Raw genomic sequence first — 17,400 nt, forward strand, 5'->3', positions numbered from 1 at the left:
TGGTGGAATGGCTGAGAGGAAGAGACCACAGGACCACCAGAGAATGCCGGAGAGAGACCAAAACATAGATTCGCCAGGGGCTGAGAGGACTGCCAGCCTCCTCACCCCTTGGTCCCTCTGCCTGCCCTACACCTGGTTGCCTCACTAACCTGACTCATGCCTGGCTTCCACTATGATGATTTATTCAGAACCCACTGCATTCTTAACAGGTGATTGGATAAAGAATGGTACACTCATGCAATGGAACGTTACTCAGCAATAAAAAGGGAAAATGCTGATGCATCCAATATGAATCTTAAATGGTATCAACATAAAAATATTATAAACTCTTGAAGTCCTTTTTATGCGATACCAGGAAAGGGCAAAAGCTATAGGAAGGGGGAATCACTTGCCTGATTAAGGTTAGAAATTGGGGACAAGTTTAACTACAAAAGGGTAGTATGAAGGAATTTTGGGGGATGAGGGGAAGTTTCTGTATTCTGAACACAGTGATAGTTATGGAACGATGCGCGTGTTAGAACTCATAGGACTATACAGCCCCCACCAAGTAAAGGTGAATTTTTTGTTTATAGATTATATTTTGAAAGAACCTACTGCATATACAACATAAACTCATTAGGGCTCTGAGGGCCTCGAGACATTTTGGTTCTCTTGATCATTTTTTTTTAAAAAAGATTTATTTTATTTATTTATTTATACAAGCACTGGGCACAGTCAGAAGCGCGGAAGGGTGAGAAAATTCACCAGAGCCAGAGCGGGGAGCAGAGCAGGCAGAAAGACCAAAGCACACTGCTGAGGGGAGCAGCGGGCGGCAGGAGAGGTCTGCGCCCATGTGGGACCCTCCTCTGGTGGCCAGGGAGCAGCCCTGCATCAAGCCGGTGCTGCAGAGGCTGTGGGCAGCTTCGCAACCCAGCGCTCAATCACTGCGCCACCGGGGAGGCCCCGACCATTTTTTTTTTTCAAGATTTATTTATTTATGCACACAAGAACTGGGGTACAGGCCAGAGGTGCGGGGGGTGAGAGGATTCACCAGAGTGGGGAACAGAACAGGCAGACTGACTGAAATACACTGCTGAGGAGAGCAGTGGGCGAGACAGGAGAGGTCTGCTGTGCCACGTGGGTAGCTCCCTGGTCAGGGATAGAACTCGTGCTGCAGTGGCTGGAATAGCCCCTAAGTTGCATCTTAACCCCTTGTGCCACCAGGGAAGCCCTTGACCAGTTTTTTAAATGTGGAAAAGACACCAAGTGGCTTGGAGTAAGAGTGTGAAACAAGGAAATGCTGGGACACCATGTGGTCTATGCTAAATACATCACACCTGGTGTTCAAGTTCAGCACGTTAAAAACCAGAAACCATTTTGTAGAAAATTCCTTTATTATAGTGCAAATAACTTTCAGCAGTGACATAATAATGTAAGAACACATTTAGTAACATTTACACCACACAGTAAATAAGAAGGTGTTTCTTTGAAAATATGTCATCACAGAAACCTTATTTCTACATTAATGCCAGAAAATGCCAAGACCGTTCCTCTCAAGGCAAAAGGGCTCTCTCCCTCTTTTGGAATATTTTCTTTAATATAAATGAAAGAATTTGCCATTTCAATAATTCACCATCAATTCTAAAAGTCATCTCTTCGGGGGCTTTGAACTGAGGTTGGCATGATTTGAAATAGGGTTTCAAATTTAAAAAAAATAATAATTTTAAGACAATTCTGGGACAGCCCAGAAAGTGGAAGTCACTTTTTGCTAATGTTAAAGAGATTCATACATTCACTCCAATTTTGCTGCCCAAACGGACAGATTGTCTAAAGCCTACCTTTTATTTCCCCAGAGCTTGATTGTTATTTATATTTCTTGGTTTTGGTCATATTGCAGAATTAGGGCTCTGGTCAGAAATAACTCATTACATACCCAAATGCTTTCCTGTGAAGCTTTAAATTGCACTTTCCATTCTGAATTCCCACCTTAGACCTCACATGCCAAGAGAGGATGTGAATTTTGTTTCCAGTTTCCAGCTAATGATTAGTACAGCCAGACTAGTCCCCTGCTAATTTAGCTACACCTGAATCCAACCATTACATAATTTAACTGAATTCTAATAGGCTTACCCAAGAGGTTCCCACTGACCTCAGAAAAATGAAGGGTTAACGGTGTATCTTTACACTAAGACGCCTAAGGCTTGGCTGCTAACCAGTTAGCTGATAGGTAGAGAGAACAGTGTCAATTCCAATTTAGTCACACTCAACTCCTCTAGTTTCTGCTGAATTATGCAGTGAGTGTGAATGTATCGAGTGATAGTCAAAGGAGACCTCCTGTGTGTGTGGGGTCTTCCACCCTTGGTAGAATCGAACTCCTCACAAATATATTTCCCGGTGTTCTCTAAGTCTGTACAAACAGTCCTCAGAATCTAGTGGCTTTACCAATTGTGAGAAGTTAAACACAGGCTTTATAATACCTGGAGCCACAGAATAGCCCTCCTGGCTGAACATGGTTGATGAAGTCAGCTGGTACATAAAGCCTTTCAATGCTCAGCCAGTCTTGTTTGATGTATCTTCTTATATAACACAATGGTGGTATGCTAAACAATTCAAAGTTGAGAAGAATCCAAACATATCAGCCATAGAAAATTCACAAATTTAGGCTACTTTTTCTTAGACTTTGGTCTGAAACAGTCTACATTCTTGACACGTGAAAATGACGTGGCCTTTTCAGTGCCTCTGCATGTTGTGTAAAAACTCAAAAGCAAAGCAGGACAAGGATGTGTCATAACAAGACACAGTATGCTATACAAACAAAACCTAAATTATGTATAAATACACCCCCACCCCAGCAACCCCTTCCCTCCAACTACCTGACTAAAGCAATGCCAACCGGCCTCCTCTCTCTGGCCAGGTTGTGATGTCCAGTACCGAGGGCTCCCACCACCCCTTGCCTTGTACTGACATTTACTACTGCAGGCTCCTCTGGACTTGCTCTGCTGTCAGATCAGCTCCACAAGTGCAGCAAACTCCTTCAACTTAACTGGAAGCATCCACGCTATAGGCTAGACTCAAAGACTGGGAGTCCTGGAAGTTAACCTTTCAGATAAACTAAGTGGATCATTTCCTAATCTGGACCTTGTCTTATCCTAGTATCTCGGTAGAGTCACCTCAGTAGGAAGCATACTCTATCTTGAGGCTCCAAAGGCATTGCTAAGGGATACTGGTGAGGTCATATAATAAAAGTTATACAATGAGCTAACAACTGAAGTTGATATAAATTATTTCCAAGTAAGTTATTTGGGATCATTTGCTTCTCCTTTACATATCACTTTCACACTACTTTTAAGTTTATATAATATTAAAAAATTTGTCTATGCAATCACCTCATATGTTTTGAATTAGTTTAATACCAACTTAATGAACTATTGTGTAAATCTAGGGGAAGATAGTTAACTAGTCTTAAAGAAGCCAATACTGTGCAAATTCACAGTAAAGAGAAAAACAATGTAAACATACTTTATATAATCTTCAGTAACATAAAAAGCAGTTTTATCGAAATGTTGCAAAGTTCACCCAAAAGCACTTACAACAATTTATATCGAGATTGGAAGATCAGGAGCGTGGAGGATATGACTCAATTCTTTAAGGTAGAAATTCACCTGTTTTATGATTGCAATACATATTTTTCCCCCTAGGACCAAGTATATTTGTACATTCAAAAGTTCCTAACTTGCTGTTCTTGAGACATTGATCATTCTCTAATACATACTGAGTATAAATAAATAACTACGAGAAAGCTTTAAAAATCTGAATTAACATTATGCTGTGCAAAAAAAAAAAAAAAAAAAAACCCACAAAACCAATCAAACCTTGAACAACCTACATTCTATATAAATACCCTGACTAAAATGTTGGTTGTGCTACACAATTCCACTTCAGTGCAGAAATGAATTGATTTCGGTGTACCGTTTTTGTTGTTGTTTTAAGTCTTTAACACTTTTGTTTCTAAACATCACCTTGCTTTGAAAAGATGAGTAACTTGCTATCAAATCACAAGTCATCACAAATCCATTTCAGCTTAGTCTCAAAATATCCAGCATAAATGTATTTGCTCTGGGAATAATGGCTCGGTGTCTTTGTTCTGACAGCTTTCTTCCTAATGGCAAACCACCGCTGAAGTTGTCATTTTGGGTTTAAACTGCACAGAAAGAAGACAGTGAAGCTTGCCTTTGTTTTTGTTTTCTTTTTTAAGTCTCCAGATCTTGTTAGGACACCTCTCCCAGATTGATAGTCAGATAATTGTGGCACCTGATCCTATTTGAAATAGAGGTGATGATTTAAACAACATCAGCCAAGCTTAGTGATCTGGAGGTCCCCGTTTATCTTTATGGTGTCGATTGCAGATAATGTTTGAATGCGGTGGTAAAAATCAAAAAGTTGGTGTCCATCCACAAACACTCTGAAACGTGGGTGTTCACAAAGAATTTCCACCTGGAAGAAACAAAATAATCATCTCAGTTCACAAATTCAATGAATCCTGCTGGGAAAACAGACAGTGCTGGTGATCATTGAACAACCCTAGTGTTAGGGGTACTGAACCCCGGTGCAGTCAAAATTTGCAAATAACTAAGAGTCAGTCCTTGGTATCAGCAGATTCCACACCCACAAGCTCAATCAACCCTAACTGAGCTTGGTGGAATCTGTGAATACAAAACTGTGGATAGAATTTTTTTTTAAGATTTTATTTATTTTTGCATAGAAGAACTGGGGTGCAGGCCAGAGGTACAGGGGATGAGAGGATTCACCAAAGACAGAGTGGGGAGCAGAACAGGTGGACTGACTGAAAAACACAGCTAAGGGGAGCAGCAGGCGAAATAGGAAGAGGTCTGCTGCACCATGTGGGTTAGTAACCTGGCCAGGGATGGAACTCAGCCTGTTGCCTTAACCCCTAAGCCACCAGGGAGGCCCCCTGGATAGAATATTTAGAGAGGAAGGCAACATGTGCACTCTAATGCACTGGAATCACACAAAAGGCTTGTTAGAACATGGATTGCTGGGTTCCATCCCCCCAAATTTAGTAGATCGATGGTAAGGCCTAAGAATGTGCATTTCTACAGCATTTCCAAGGTGATGCTGATATTGCTAGAACAAGGAAGACACTGTGAACTAATACTCTAGACTATTAAATAGTATTTAAAGAGTTAATATTGCTTATGCTTTAATATTTTGTCCTTCTCCTGAACTCCAGGAAGAGGTGTGAAGTAGCAAACATTTATTTAAATGGCACTTATGCTTCTACTGTTGTCCCCTGCAATTCTATCCCAACTTCAGAGGAGCCCCTCACAAGGCAGAACTGGTAGCCATTAGTAGCATATAATAATAGTCTAGACACTCAACATGGTAAACACTAAAGCAAAGAGAAGGTTACACAGTAATTACTGTTGGACCAAGGATGTGTAATTAACAAAGCTTTGTTAAGCCAAACAGAAATACTGATTCCATGTGGTAAAAGCTCTTTCTTCCTCTTTTCCTTAAAGCATTGGTATTCATCATGCAAGGAGAGACTCCATATGTGATATTAGTCATATTTAATTCATATTATTACTAAAATTATAGCACCAAGAAGGGCCGATTTCACTTCAGTCTTGTTGGGGAGCATTATACTTCTCTTGGCAGTCAAAAGCTCTGATTATTCACACTCCTGAGTTATGCATTAAGATTCATCATTAAGAAACTGCTACAGTCAAGAGGAGCCTAAGGGGCCATTACCACACCAGAGCAGGGAGAAGGCAGGGATAATGGTGATGGGGTACCTTCCCCACACTGTGATTAGCAGGCCAACAATATTAATTCTATCATTGATGTGAAAACCATGGATTCCCATTATTCCCCCTGACTGTAAGAAAAGGATTATGTCTTCATAAGCCTCTTCTAAATTTCTAGATGAAGAACAATAGGTTAAGGGTTGTGCTACTTTTTAAGGTATACAGACAACATGGAAATTTAAACTGATTTGTTAATGGTGATGTATGTTAATAAGGTATAATGCAGACTTCATCCCCTGGCCTGACATTTTAATAAATCCTTTCCTAATACATTCCTGACTTGCATCTCTTGCTTGGCATTGTCCCTTAAAGGGGAAGGTGCTGCTAATGTTGATTGAGAAATTTGGGCTGTGCTTCCTGTCTGCTAGATTGTGGGAAGCAAATCGGGCTCAAGAAGAGGAATCTGTCAGTCACACAGCCTGTGACAATGAAATAGACTGAGGGTACTTAAGGGAAGCAAATCGGGCTCAAGAAGAGGAATCTGTCAGTCACACAGCCTGTGACAATGAAATATAGACTGAGGGTACTTAAGGAGGGTACAATGATAATGACTATATTCTTCAAAAGTCATAACTAGTAAGGTTTAGTGTGAATTAAAGGACGAGGGGGAAAAAAACAAGAAAAATTCTAAATACTTGCTTTTATAATCAATCAGATATTTGGGAGCTGGTGTCTATTATATGACTTGTACTGTGTTAAATATTAGAGAAGTATTTATTCTTAACAATGTAGATATGTAAATATGGGTTAATATACTAAATGTATTGGTGAATGAGAGCCAAGAGCCACTATTGCAAGTATTGAGTCACATCAGCAAACAGAACTCTTATGATCTTTTTTCCTTCATCACCATCACATGACAAATTTCCTGGACATGCAAAAATTCTGGCTGCTTAAAGCCCTCTTGGCACACATGAGAGGAGCACATCATCATTCTGCCAATGGTTGGAGCTGAAGCACTAGAGGTACTCACCCTGAATGGCTGATCTGGGATGAATGGAAAGTAAGGGATTGCTGACTGTTCTTCGCCCCTTTCCCCAGATATACAAGAATTTCTGATTAGCTGTCGGTCTGTGAACACTGCTTTGAGTTCAATTGCCACATCAGCAGGAGGATCTTCAGAGTCGCCGCAGGTCAAGCTGATAGCAAAGCTGAAAAGTAAATGGTCTCATTTATTCAGGGGTGGATAAAACAAAATATAACAACCACCCAGGATCCCAGATTTCCTTCTCTACTTTTTATTGGCCACTACTGTTACACGGAGGAGGTTAGACTATGGAGAAGCAGGATTACATTTAAACAAGTTATTTTGTCACCTAAAGTTCTGGTAAAAAACTTCAATGAAGTTGAAAATGACTAACTTCAGGGATTTCAGATTCCCCCCCCCCCCAAACCCATACATCTGTGTTTGAATTCATTTCAGAATTCTCAAAAACAGCCACAGAAACTGATCGGGGGGTAATAATATGTTGTAGAGTTTGGTTCTTATTTATACTGATAGGTCTAGCTCCAAGCAATGTTTAAAAACCATTAAAAAAAAAGTTAGCCTCCCTAAGGGTCAAAGAGAAAATGATGTGGGCTTATATTTATAATCTCTGATATAAATAGCTGTCTGGAGAAATGATGGCTGGGATTCATACACATTCTTTTCATGGGAACATGGTACTTTCTTGGCACTCCCAACTAACAACACTAGCCACAGGGAGAAGAGGAGGAGGAGCCCTAAACCACAACAGAAATGGGCAGGACTTTGGAAACTGCCTGACAGGTCTGGGGCCACAAGGATGCTGCCTTACCTCTCTGGGTTGAGGTCTACGATGCCCATCACTAACACCTTCTTGCCTGGTCTCATGCCACCTTTGATGTGTCCACAAAATGGAACTATCTGCAAGGGATGGGAGGGGGTAAAGTAAGTTTACAGCCTTTAGGGACGAGACAAGCCCTCAAATCCAAAGGACCTGACCCATTAGCAAAATGCAATTAGAAAGGAAGCAGGTATAGGCAGAGACAAACACAAAACATCATTTACCAGCCGTGGGAAGTACACGTCGGCTTGAACTGGAGAGCTCAAGGAGTTGTTTAAATGCCCATCATCAAGTTTCTAAAAACAGAAGCACACAGATTGGCTTTCCAAAGGCTATTTCGTGGGGGATGGGAGGGGGAGCGGACGGCCTGAGGGCGGGGGTCGGGGGAGACGCAGCAGGGAAGAACCGACCCTAATCTGGAGGAATCCAGCAGCCCTCACAGAACACAGGCAGCGTCTGCAGATGCTGCCCGCCTCACAGCCCATTGAATAACTGCATAAATCCCCGAACAAAACCCTTCCTTTCACTCGGTAGCTATGCCTGGATCCCCAGACATTAAAAATCCAGATCAATATCAAGGTCGAGGCCCTCGGGGAGCCAGAACCCCGTGCCGGAGAAGGGCCGCTGCAACCCAGGCCTGCCCTGGGGGCCGTGGCTGAAGCCGAGCCGCCGCGCTCAACTTCTCCGCGGAGCCGACCCATTTCTACCGGGGAATCCCCGGGATGCAGGGGGCGGACGCGGGCGCGCGCCCCGGACACACTCACACGCACACACACTCACACGTGCAACGTGCACACCCCTGGCCGGCGGCTGCACAGCAGGGAGGGGGCTGTCGGTCACCCCCCTACCCCCGACCTTCCACCCACAAGCCCCCTTCCAACCCAGCGCAGCGGCCTCCAACCTCGGGGGGCCCCCACCCCCATACTGGCTGCGCCCAGCCAGGGGCTGCAAACAGGTACCCGGCGCCTTTCACGCCGCGGGGCTGGGCCTCGGCCTCGGTGCCGCATTCGGGCCGGCGCAGGCGGCGGCAGGTTCCGGGGCCGCGGGAAGGGGGCGTCTCGCTCGCGCCCCGCCACACTCACCACGACGGCATCGCTGTCGGCCACCGACCCCGCCATCTTCTCGCAGCGCGCGGCGGGGCGCACGGCTGGCGGCCGGGCGGCGGGGACGCGGGGCGCGGGCGGGGATCCCGGGCGGTCCTGCGCCGGGCGGGCGCGCGGGTCCGCGGCGGGCTCGGGCGCGCACACACGCGGGCACGCGCGCGCGCGCACGCCCGGGGCCTGGCGCCGACCCCGCCGCCCGGCCCGAGGGGAGGAGTAAGGGGCGGGCAGGCTGCGCGGGCCCCCAGGTCGGAGGTGGCGGCGGCTGCCCGCACCGCGGCTGCCGAGTCGGGGCCGCCCGCGTCCTCGGGGTGCTGCTGCCTCCGCCCGCGGAGGAAGGTGGCAAGGGCCGCGCCGCACCGGCCCTGGGTGGCATTTAAAGGCCCCCGGCGCACGTTCGGGAACAGGGAACAGGGCGGGACCCGGCTTGGCCGCCGCGGCTTGCTCGGCTGGCCCTGCCCATCGGCCCTGGACGGTGGCCATTGGACGGCGGCGGCGGCGGGCTGGGGCGGGGGCGCCGGGCCTCCGGGTCGGGGCGCCGCGAGGGCTGGGGCCCGGGCGGCTTCCCGGCCCGGCCGCGAAGGTGGGTGGGCGGGGAGGTGGGGGCGAGGCCTGCCGGGTCACAGGTGCGGGCGACACCCCGCCCCTCCCAGCCCACGTCCTTCCTTCTCCGGCCACGTCCTGGGGCAGGTCGGACGGTGGAGGTGAGGTCAGGGAAGGCTGCGGCGTGGGCGTGGTGTGCCAGCGGCTGAGTTATCTCGCAGAGAATGATTTCTTTCAGAGAATTCCAGCAAGGTTAGGCGCTCTAAGGTAGAAAGGTAATGGAACATTTGTAAGCTTGTATGAATAAATATTGGACCCAAAAGGAAGAGGCTGAGAGAACTCTCTAGGGGCTTCTGTGTTCCAGGAGACCGGACACAGAACTGGCCTGTGGAAGAATGGCCGGTCTGGGGGTCCCGGGAAGCTCTGTGGGGCAGGGGGGCTGGCAAAGTCTTCCCAGATGGAACAGTGACTGCTCTCCGAGAGCCTCCACTGGGCCCTGTTTTTCCAAGGCACCTGTCCAGTGTGGGGCACTAAGTTTCTCACTGAAAACCTCCTGATACCTTTTGTGGAGTAATTCCCAAGGGAGCACACCCCTCTTTTAGGGTGATAATGTAACTTCTCAGATAAAGCTGTATCAACATACCCTTTATTAGGTGACATCTTGGCTTAAACATTCCACTGTGTGACTCATCAGGGTGTTCTACACTAATAAGCAGGGAGCATGTGTGACCTACTGCAATCCCAGAGGAGCCCTCAGAGTCTCCCCGCCAGCCACTGGTGCTGGCAGCGGGGCCTGGAACATCATGGCAGCTTTTGTGTCTTAGCTTTCCTTTTATGGACCAGAGCTAATCATGGTAATCTCAGTTTAGTAGGGAGAATTACCTGCACACGCCTGTGAGCCACAGGCATATCCTTTGTGTGCTCTGAAGTAGAGACTGAAGGGTAGCACAGTTGCGGCTCATATGTTTACGCTTGTGTATCAGTCTTAGTTCAAATCACACCTTATTAATTATTTAAATACATTAGGCAGTCATAGGAAGTTATTGACATTTTGAAAGCACACTGCAATAGATCTCAGTTTCTGATAGTCTAACATAGGGGAAAACTATTGAAGTAGTTCTTGATCACTAGCTAAGAGTGGGATACTGTATACTGATGGTGAAACAGCTTGTGACCTGGGTTCAACTCTTGGCTCTACAACCGACTAGCTGGGCTGATCTTGGACAAATTACTAAACATCTCTGTGCCTCAATTTCTTTATCTGTAAGCCAGAGATGACAGTAATGCTGATAATGATGATCACATGTTACTGGGAAGATTAAATAAGTTGGTTCCTCTGCCTTCCTTAGAATATTACCTAGCACACAGTAAGCACTTAACCTACACAAAATACTGAGTGCTGGGCCTCCCCAGTGGCGCAGTGGTTGAGTGCTGGGTTGCGAGGCTGCAGCCTCTGCAGCGCCGGTTCGATTCCCGGCCACCGGAGGAGGGTCCCACATGGGCGCAGACCTCTCCTGCCGCCCGCTGCTCCCCTCAGCAGTGTACCTCGGTCCTTCTGCCTGTTCTGCTCCCCGCTCTGGCTCTGGTGAATTCTCTCACCCTCCCGCGCTTCTGACTGTACCCAGTGCTTGTATAAATAAATTAATCTTTAATAAAAAAAAAATACTGAGTGCTGCCATGGGCCAGGCACTGGGGATCCATCAGGGGCTTTTTTGTTGAGCTGACATTTTAGTGGGAAAGGCAGTCAATAAAAATATGTCAACTGATAATGTTATTAGAAAAATTGGAAAGCAAGTAAGTTAGGAGAGAGAGATGGGTGGTGTGGCAGTGCTATTTTCATAGAGTGGTCAAGGAAGCCAGCTTTGGTAAAGTGATATTTGAGCAGACCCCTGAAAGAAGGGAAGGAGGAAATCTTTTGGTATCAGAAAAAAAAGTTTGCTGGCAGAGGACTGCAAGGGCAGTCTTGAAGGTGAAGTTTATGAAGAAAGTGTTGCATGCACGAGTAACTAGAAATGAATGGGCCTTTACTTGGGAGAGATGAGAAGACATTGGACTTTTTTGAGCAAAGGGTGACATAGTTTGCTTTCTGTTGTAGTTGCGTCCCTCTGGTTGCTATATGGAGTGGCTTTTGTGGTGAAAGCATTAGTTGGAAAGAGGTGAGAAGCAGGGCTTAGGAGGCTGTGACACCAGACACAATGGGAATGAGGGAGATGTGAGAGACCCTGAGTCCTTGGAAGTCCTAGTTATCATTATGCAGTTTTGAGAGTTCAAATCAATTGCTGGGCCTCAGTTTCCTTACCTGCAAAATTAAGGGGTTGGCTTCAATCAACATTCTTTCTTAGTTCTTAGAAAGTTCTTCTGGTTCCTGAAAAGTTGTGCAAATACCATCTAAATTTAATTGGGTTTGAGAGTAGGTGCTTTTAAATGGAAATAATCTTGGGTTGAAACTTTCAGTAAGTGGTTTTGTAGGGTGAAGAATAACCCTTTGATTTGTTTTGTAAGTGGGATTGAAGATACTGGATTGTTTGTGATGAGTTTCTTACGTTTTAGCAAAGTGAAGAACAGAAAGGTACTGAACCTGCCCAGAATACTTTAACATGGAAGATCACCTTTTTTCCAAAAAAACGCTTGGTTCCTTTTCAGTTTGTTGAATGGTTATTTTGAATATGGAGAGCAGGGAGAAAGCCTAAATGAATTTTTGTTAAATTAAAGCTGGACAGAATCAAATGACTTCTTATAAGAAAAAGTCACTAGCAGATTAAGTTATAGAGCCTAATTTTTTTTTTTTAGCTCTATAGTACAGGGTAGGCAAACTTTGCTGTATGCTTTGATTATGGGCATTTATGCTTAAAAAAAATGTTAACCAAGATTGAGACCCTTTTATGAAACGCAACAGTGATATTTCAAGATGAACCACGTTACCACTGGAAACGACTAAATATGCTAGAGAAAGGGGGACACTCAGGCAGATGGCTAGCATAGAAAAAGTGTAAACCAATCTTTGAAGTTAGACTTTGCTAAATGATCTTCCCAGATAAAAATAGTAGATCACTTCCTTTTTCCTTTGCCATTTAATGTTTTACGTAAATGCATACAGAATTTCTAATATTGGGAGGAGAATATAGCTCTGAGGTCAGTTAAGCAACCATTTTAGGAGGGTGGCATGTACTGTGTTCCATGGACCAAAAGGAGATACTGGAAACTGCGCGAGTCTTGTCTTTAAGGGGCTGACAGTTCTTTCTGGGAGCCAATGGCAGAATATAGAGGTGAGTAAGACTATTAGACTTCAGCCCTGTAGCTTGAACACTGAAAGAGGAGATTCACTCACATTTGGAAGATTCATGCAGCTCTTTGGAGGAGAGGGCATGTCTCTGATCGCAGCAGCTTCCACGATCCCACAAGAGCAAGTCTTCAAAGACTACATTTCAGCTCTATTCATCGACTAAATAATAAATTCACTCCTCTCCCTGCTTTGGCAGTCAGCTAAGCCCCTGTTCAGCTGCCTTCTGTCACCTGCCCTGGTCTAGGGAGACTGTGACTGCATTCTTAGTTCTCATGTGCACCCTGATCCCTGACTTTGACCTTCCCATCACTTTTTTCTCCCTATATGTATGTACCCATTGGCTAGAGCAGAGTTTTTCAGCCTCAGCACTTTCTTGGGCTGGGAAATTCTTTCTTGTGGGGTTTGTCCTGTGCAGTAGAGAATATTGAGCAGCCCTAGATACCAGTAGCTCTAGCCTCCAAGTTGAGATACCCCAAAAAGCACTCAGCTATTAGCAAATGTCCCTGGGGGAACAGTGGATAACCAATTATCTGGAGGGTGCTTTAACCTTCTTATTATTCATATTTATATATATGATTTTATTTTTTTAAAGATTTATTTATTTATGCATACAATAATTGGGGTGTAAACCAGACGTTCAGGGGCTAAGAGGATTTACCAGAGACAGAGTGGGGAGCAGAACAGGTACAGCTACTGAAATACACTGCTGAGGAGAGCAGAAGAGGTCTGCTGCGCCATGTGGGTAGCAAACTGGCCGGCTGAGGATGGAACTCATGCAGCAGTGGCTGGCGGTAGCCTGAGAGCGCTGTTTTTAACTCCTGTGCCACCATGGAGGCCCAATATATATCATTTTAAATGAAGCCAATCTAATCTAGAGTAAAAACCCACACATCAGAAACACCTTCCTTTTTATTTGGCGAGCCAGTGCTTCCTGACACTATGGGAGCATTTCACGAATAGTTCCACAAGGAACCCCTAAAATAAAGGTTTCTCCTGTAGGGCCCCTGTGGGTGTAGCTCCAACTCAAAGTGTCTTTGTGGTACTGAGAAATTTGTGTCACTTTTGCATCCTGTTCCACAATATCGTTGTGTTTATTTTGATCCAAACATCTCCCTGTCAATTCAATTCAGTGAAATTAAAGCATTCCAAATGTTCTACTTGCTGACACGTTCCCCACCTCAGACCCCACAGAGTGGTTGCAAGAATAAAACACTGGTTTCATAGACCGGTTAGGCTTTCAGTTCTCTGTAATTGTTTTTGTCAGGCCAGTCTCTGTTCATGATAAATATTCACGGAGGCCGCAAAATATACAAACTCAGCATCCTTTTTTTAACCTACTTAGGAAGGAGGGCAAACATTTATCAAGCTATTTCTCTATTTTTCAATCCCTGATTAAAGTTCCTAATTACTTTAGGAACTATAGCCATGGTTATCAAATAATTATTTTAGACACACACACAAAATTTGTGTTGTACCAAAGTAATTAGGGAACAACCATAAAACTTGGCAGACAGTGCCAGTTCCTAACATTTCATTATTTTCAGTTTATTTATGAGGAAACTAGAACCAGCCTCCTGCTTGTGTTTTAATTACTCAATGCAGGAAGGATTGATTTCAGAAAGGCTTCATGCTGCTGGAGGCAATAATGAACCAATCCCAGGAGGAATTCAGGGCTTCTAAGGTATGCACCTCTTCTTGCCCTAGGGGGTGTCCCTGTTGGCCCTTTAGTGCATCTGAGCAGCCTTTGCTGGAGTTTCCTCCCTCTAGAGAGAGTGCTCTTCTGTAAAAGGTAGCAAGAGCCTTTCACAGGGCAAAAGGCTGATGGGCAAAAGGAAAGGGTTCTGTCCAGGGAAGCAGAAAGAATACTGCTTCCAGCCTGTGAAACTGGCAGCATGAATGAAAGAAGATTTTCACTAGTGTTGTGCATATAGTGAGAGCCAACGAGGTGCTTCTGTGACTTTTCTCCAGCCTCACCTCTGGGCCATTCCAGGAGGTGGATCTGATCTTCTGATGTGGTCTTCTAGGGTCAGTCTTTTGCCAGCAAGGAATGTGACAGGCCAGTGTGGAGGTGCCTAGGGCCTAATTTTTCTCTTTTCATTATACTTGACATGTCTGGTTTATAGTCATACTTTTATATTGCCCCTGTGATTTTATTTTCTTGTTGTTTAGTGACAAAGGGCTTCTTAGTAGCTTCATGGAAACTTGTATGATTTCGGCTGGTAGACAGAGACCAAGTTTCAGATTTAGCAGTCTTTTGGAAATCCTGACTAATGGGGAGGAAATCTCAAGAGGTGTGCTGTAGGTGGTTATTTGACTTTTAGAGGAAATGTATTTGAGTGACACAGATTTCTGGACTTTTAAAAAATACCCAGAGTAGGGATTAACATGGCACAGCTTTGGAACAAATCACCAGCCGGGAGAAACTCTTGGCATCCAAATCTGACTAACCAAAATGAGTCAGAGAAAACAGTTTTCCTTTCTTTATTTAGCAACTATTGAACTGGGCTCCATTTTAGTTGCCATTAGGGTCATTTCTTCATCTTGTTAAATGTTAAAAAAGTTAAAAACAACTACATACATATTTGCACTTAAAATACTTGCCTTCTTCTCCTATGAGTTTCTTAAGTATATCTCTATTCCTCATATTGTGGATTCCTCCCCAGCACAGTGCTTTTTCCATCTGACAGTATTCAGATGGAGCTAAGAGCTCCCTCGCCAACATGGCAACATAGTCCGGGAAATAAAAACGAAGTATTTTGAATTCAGAGGCTGGTTCCATTCCACTTTCAATCTGATTGCATGTTTTATATCTAAATTTTGTTTATCTATTAATTCAGGTCTGGATTGTTCAAATGATTAAGAGAATGATTAAGTGAAGAGTTGAAGAAAATGTTTTGAAGTGCAGAAGTCCAAATTGGCAGTTGACATTGGCTAAACACACATTTCATTCATTCACCTTGTGCTTGGTTGATGCTGCTCCTAGAACTAAGAATTGGTTGGAACTTAATAAATTCAAATGGGTTTGGCCTGGATACAGGTTTTCAAGAGTGTGTGTGTGTGTGTGTGTGTGTGTGTGTATTGATATAACTGGGGAATTGGGGTCCACTAGGGAGAGAGGGAAAATTCAACTTTTCTTAAAAGCCCAATCATCACTTTAATTACCAAGAATAAAAGTAACTTAGGGAGAGGAAACAAAGTAGTTGCCTGTACTTGTTTTTGATTCAGTTGATTTATTTTATTTATTTATTTATTTATTTTTAAAGATTTATTTTTTATTTATTTATACAAGCACTGGGTACAGTCAGAAGCGCGGGAGGGTGAGAGAATTCACCAGAGCCAGAGCGGGGAATAGAACAGGCAGACTGATGAAATACACTGCTAAGGGGAGCAGCGGGCATGGCAGGAGAAGTCTGCATGCCATGTGGGACCCTCGCTGGCGGCTGGGGATCGAACCGGCGCTGCAGAGGCTGTGGGCAGCTTTGCAACCCAGCACTACTGCGCCACTGGGGAGGCCCTCGGTTGATTTATTACCAGAGAAAACTCCATCATGTCAAGAGAGGAATGTCATTTTTTTTTTTTGAGTGATTGAAGCAGAGATGCAAGTATTAAATTTCTGTTCTTTGAAGTTTTCTCTGCTCACAGATGTTTCCCTTGACAATGATCTGGAATCTTCTCCCACACAATCTGATTCCCAGCCAGCCCTGCCTACCTTACACAGTTGCAAGTTCACTTAATGATACAAAATAGCCCGTTTCCCTAGTAATCCCAGCTTCTTCCCTGTGCAGGTTATTGTACTTCCTTCCTGCTCCTCAGACCTTCCCTGCTCCTCCCATTAGTTCCGGACTGTCCTCCTGGGCAGGTTCTTCCTCCACAACCTGTCTGTTCTCATCTGGTGCAGGGCTTTTGTGATTTAGGAGACTTTTCATCACTGCTTCAAATTTCCTTGTTTATAATTGGTCTGTTCTAGTTTTCTTTTCTTCCTGATTTGGTCTTGGGAGATTATATGAATCTAAGAATTTCTTCTAGATTATTCAATTCATTAGAATTAAGATGTTCATAGTAGTCTCTTAGGAATCTCTGTATTTCTGTGATGTCTCTGTAACTTTCGCTCTTTCATTTTTTTTTTTTAAGATTTGTTTATTTTTATCAGCATTGGGGTACAGGCCAGAGGTGCGGGTGGGTGAGAGGATTCACCAGAGGCAGAGCAGGGAACAGAAAAGGCGGATGACCGAAAACTGCTGAGTGGAGCAGCAGGCATGACAAGAGAGGTCTGCCATGCCATGTGGGTATCTCATTGGCCTGCGGGGAATCAAACCCACACTGCAGAGGCTGCGGTCAGCTTCATAGCACTGTGCTCAATCCACTGTGCCACTGGGGAGGCCCTGCTCTTTCATTTCTGATTCTATTTCTTTACTTTTTTTTCCTTCATGAGTTTAGGTAGAGGTCTCTCTATTTTCTTTTTCAAAGAACCAACTCTTAATTTCAATTTTTCTGTTACTGTCTTTTTGATTTCTGTTTCATTTATTTTCATTCTAATTTCATTATGCCCTCCCTGCTATTGGCTTTGGTTTCATTTGCTCTTCTTTTTCTAGTTCTTTAAGGTAAAAGGTTAGATTCTTTGAGCTCTTTCTTGTTTCTTGACATAGTCTGTGTTTCTATAAATTTCCCTTAGTAGAGCTTTTGCTGATAGCTGACAGTCATTATGATTACTTGTGTCTCCATCTTTGTTTCTCTTAGATATTAGGTATTTTTAAACTTCTCCTTTGATTTCTTCATTAACCCAACAATCACCCAGGTATTGAGGTTTTTCCTGCCTTTGGGGGTGCTGGCTGGGGGGCTGGCAGCCTCCCAGCCCCCAGCAA

At 44.4% G+C, this 17,400-nt stretch overlaps 1 protein-coding gene across 1 annotated transcript; it reads right to left on the minus strand.

Moving 5' to 3' along the window:
* Positions 1-3,946: 3,946 nt before the first annotated feature.
* On the minus strand, positions 3,947-8,730 carry LGALSL (galectin like; the record flags this gene model as incomplete). Its single annotated transcript, XM_084235568.1, has 5 exons — positions 3,947-4,473; positions 6,781-6,958; positions 7,604-7,692; positions 7,837-7,908; positions 8,695-8,730. The coding sequence occupies 5 exons, from the start codon at positions 8,728-8,730 to the stop codon at positions 4,330-4,332; spliced, it is 519 nt and encodes a 172-aa protein (XP_084091694.1). The 3' UTR covers positions 3,947-4,329.
* Between the last annotated feature and the right edge of the window lie 8,670 nt (positions 8,731-17,400).

Source organism: Talpa europaea (assembly GCF_964194135.1).
Source record: "Talpa europaea genome assembly, chromosome: 6".
Taxonomy (NCBI): Eukaryota; Metazoa; Chordata; class Mammalia; order Eulipotyphla; family Talpidae; genus Talpa; species Talpa europaea.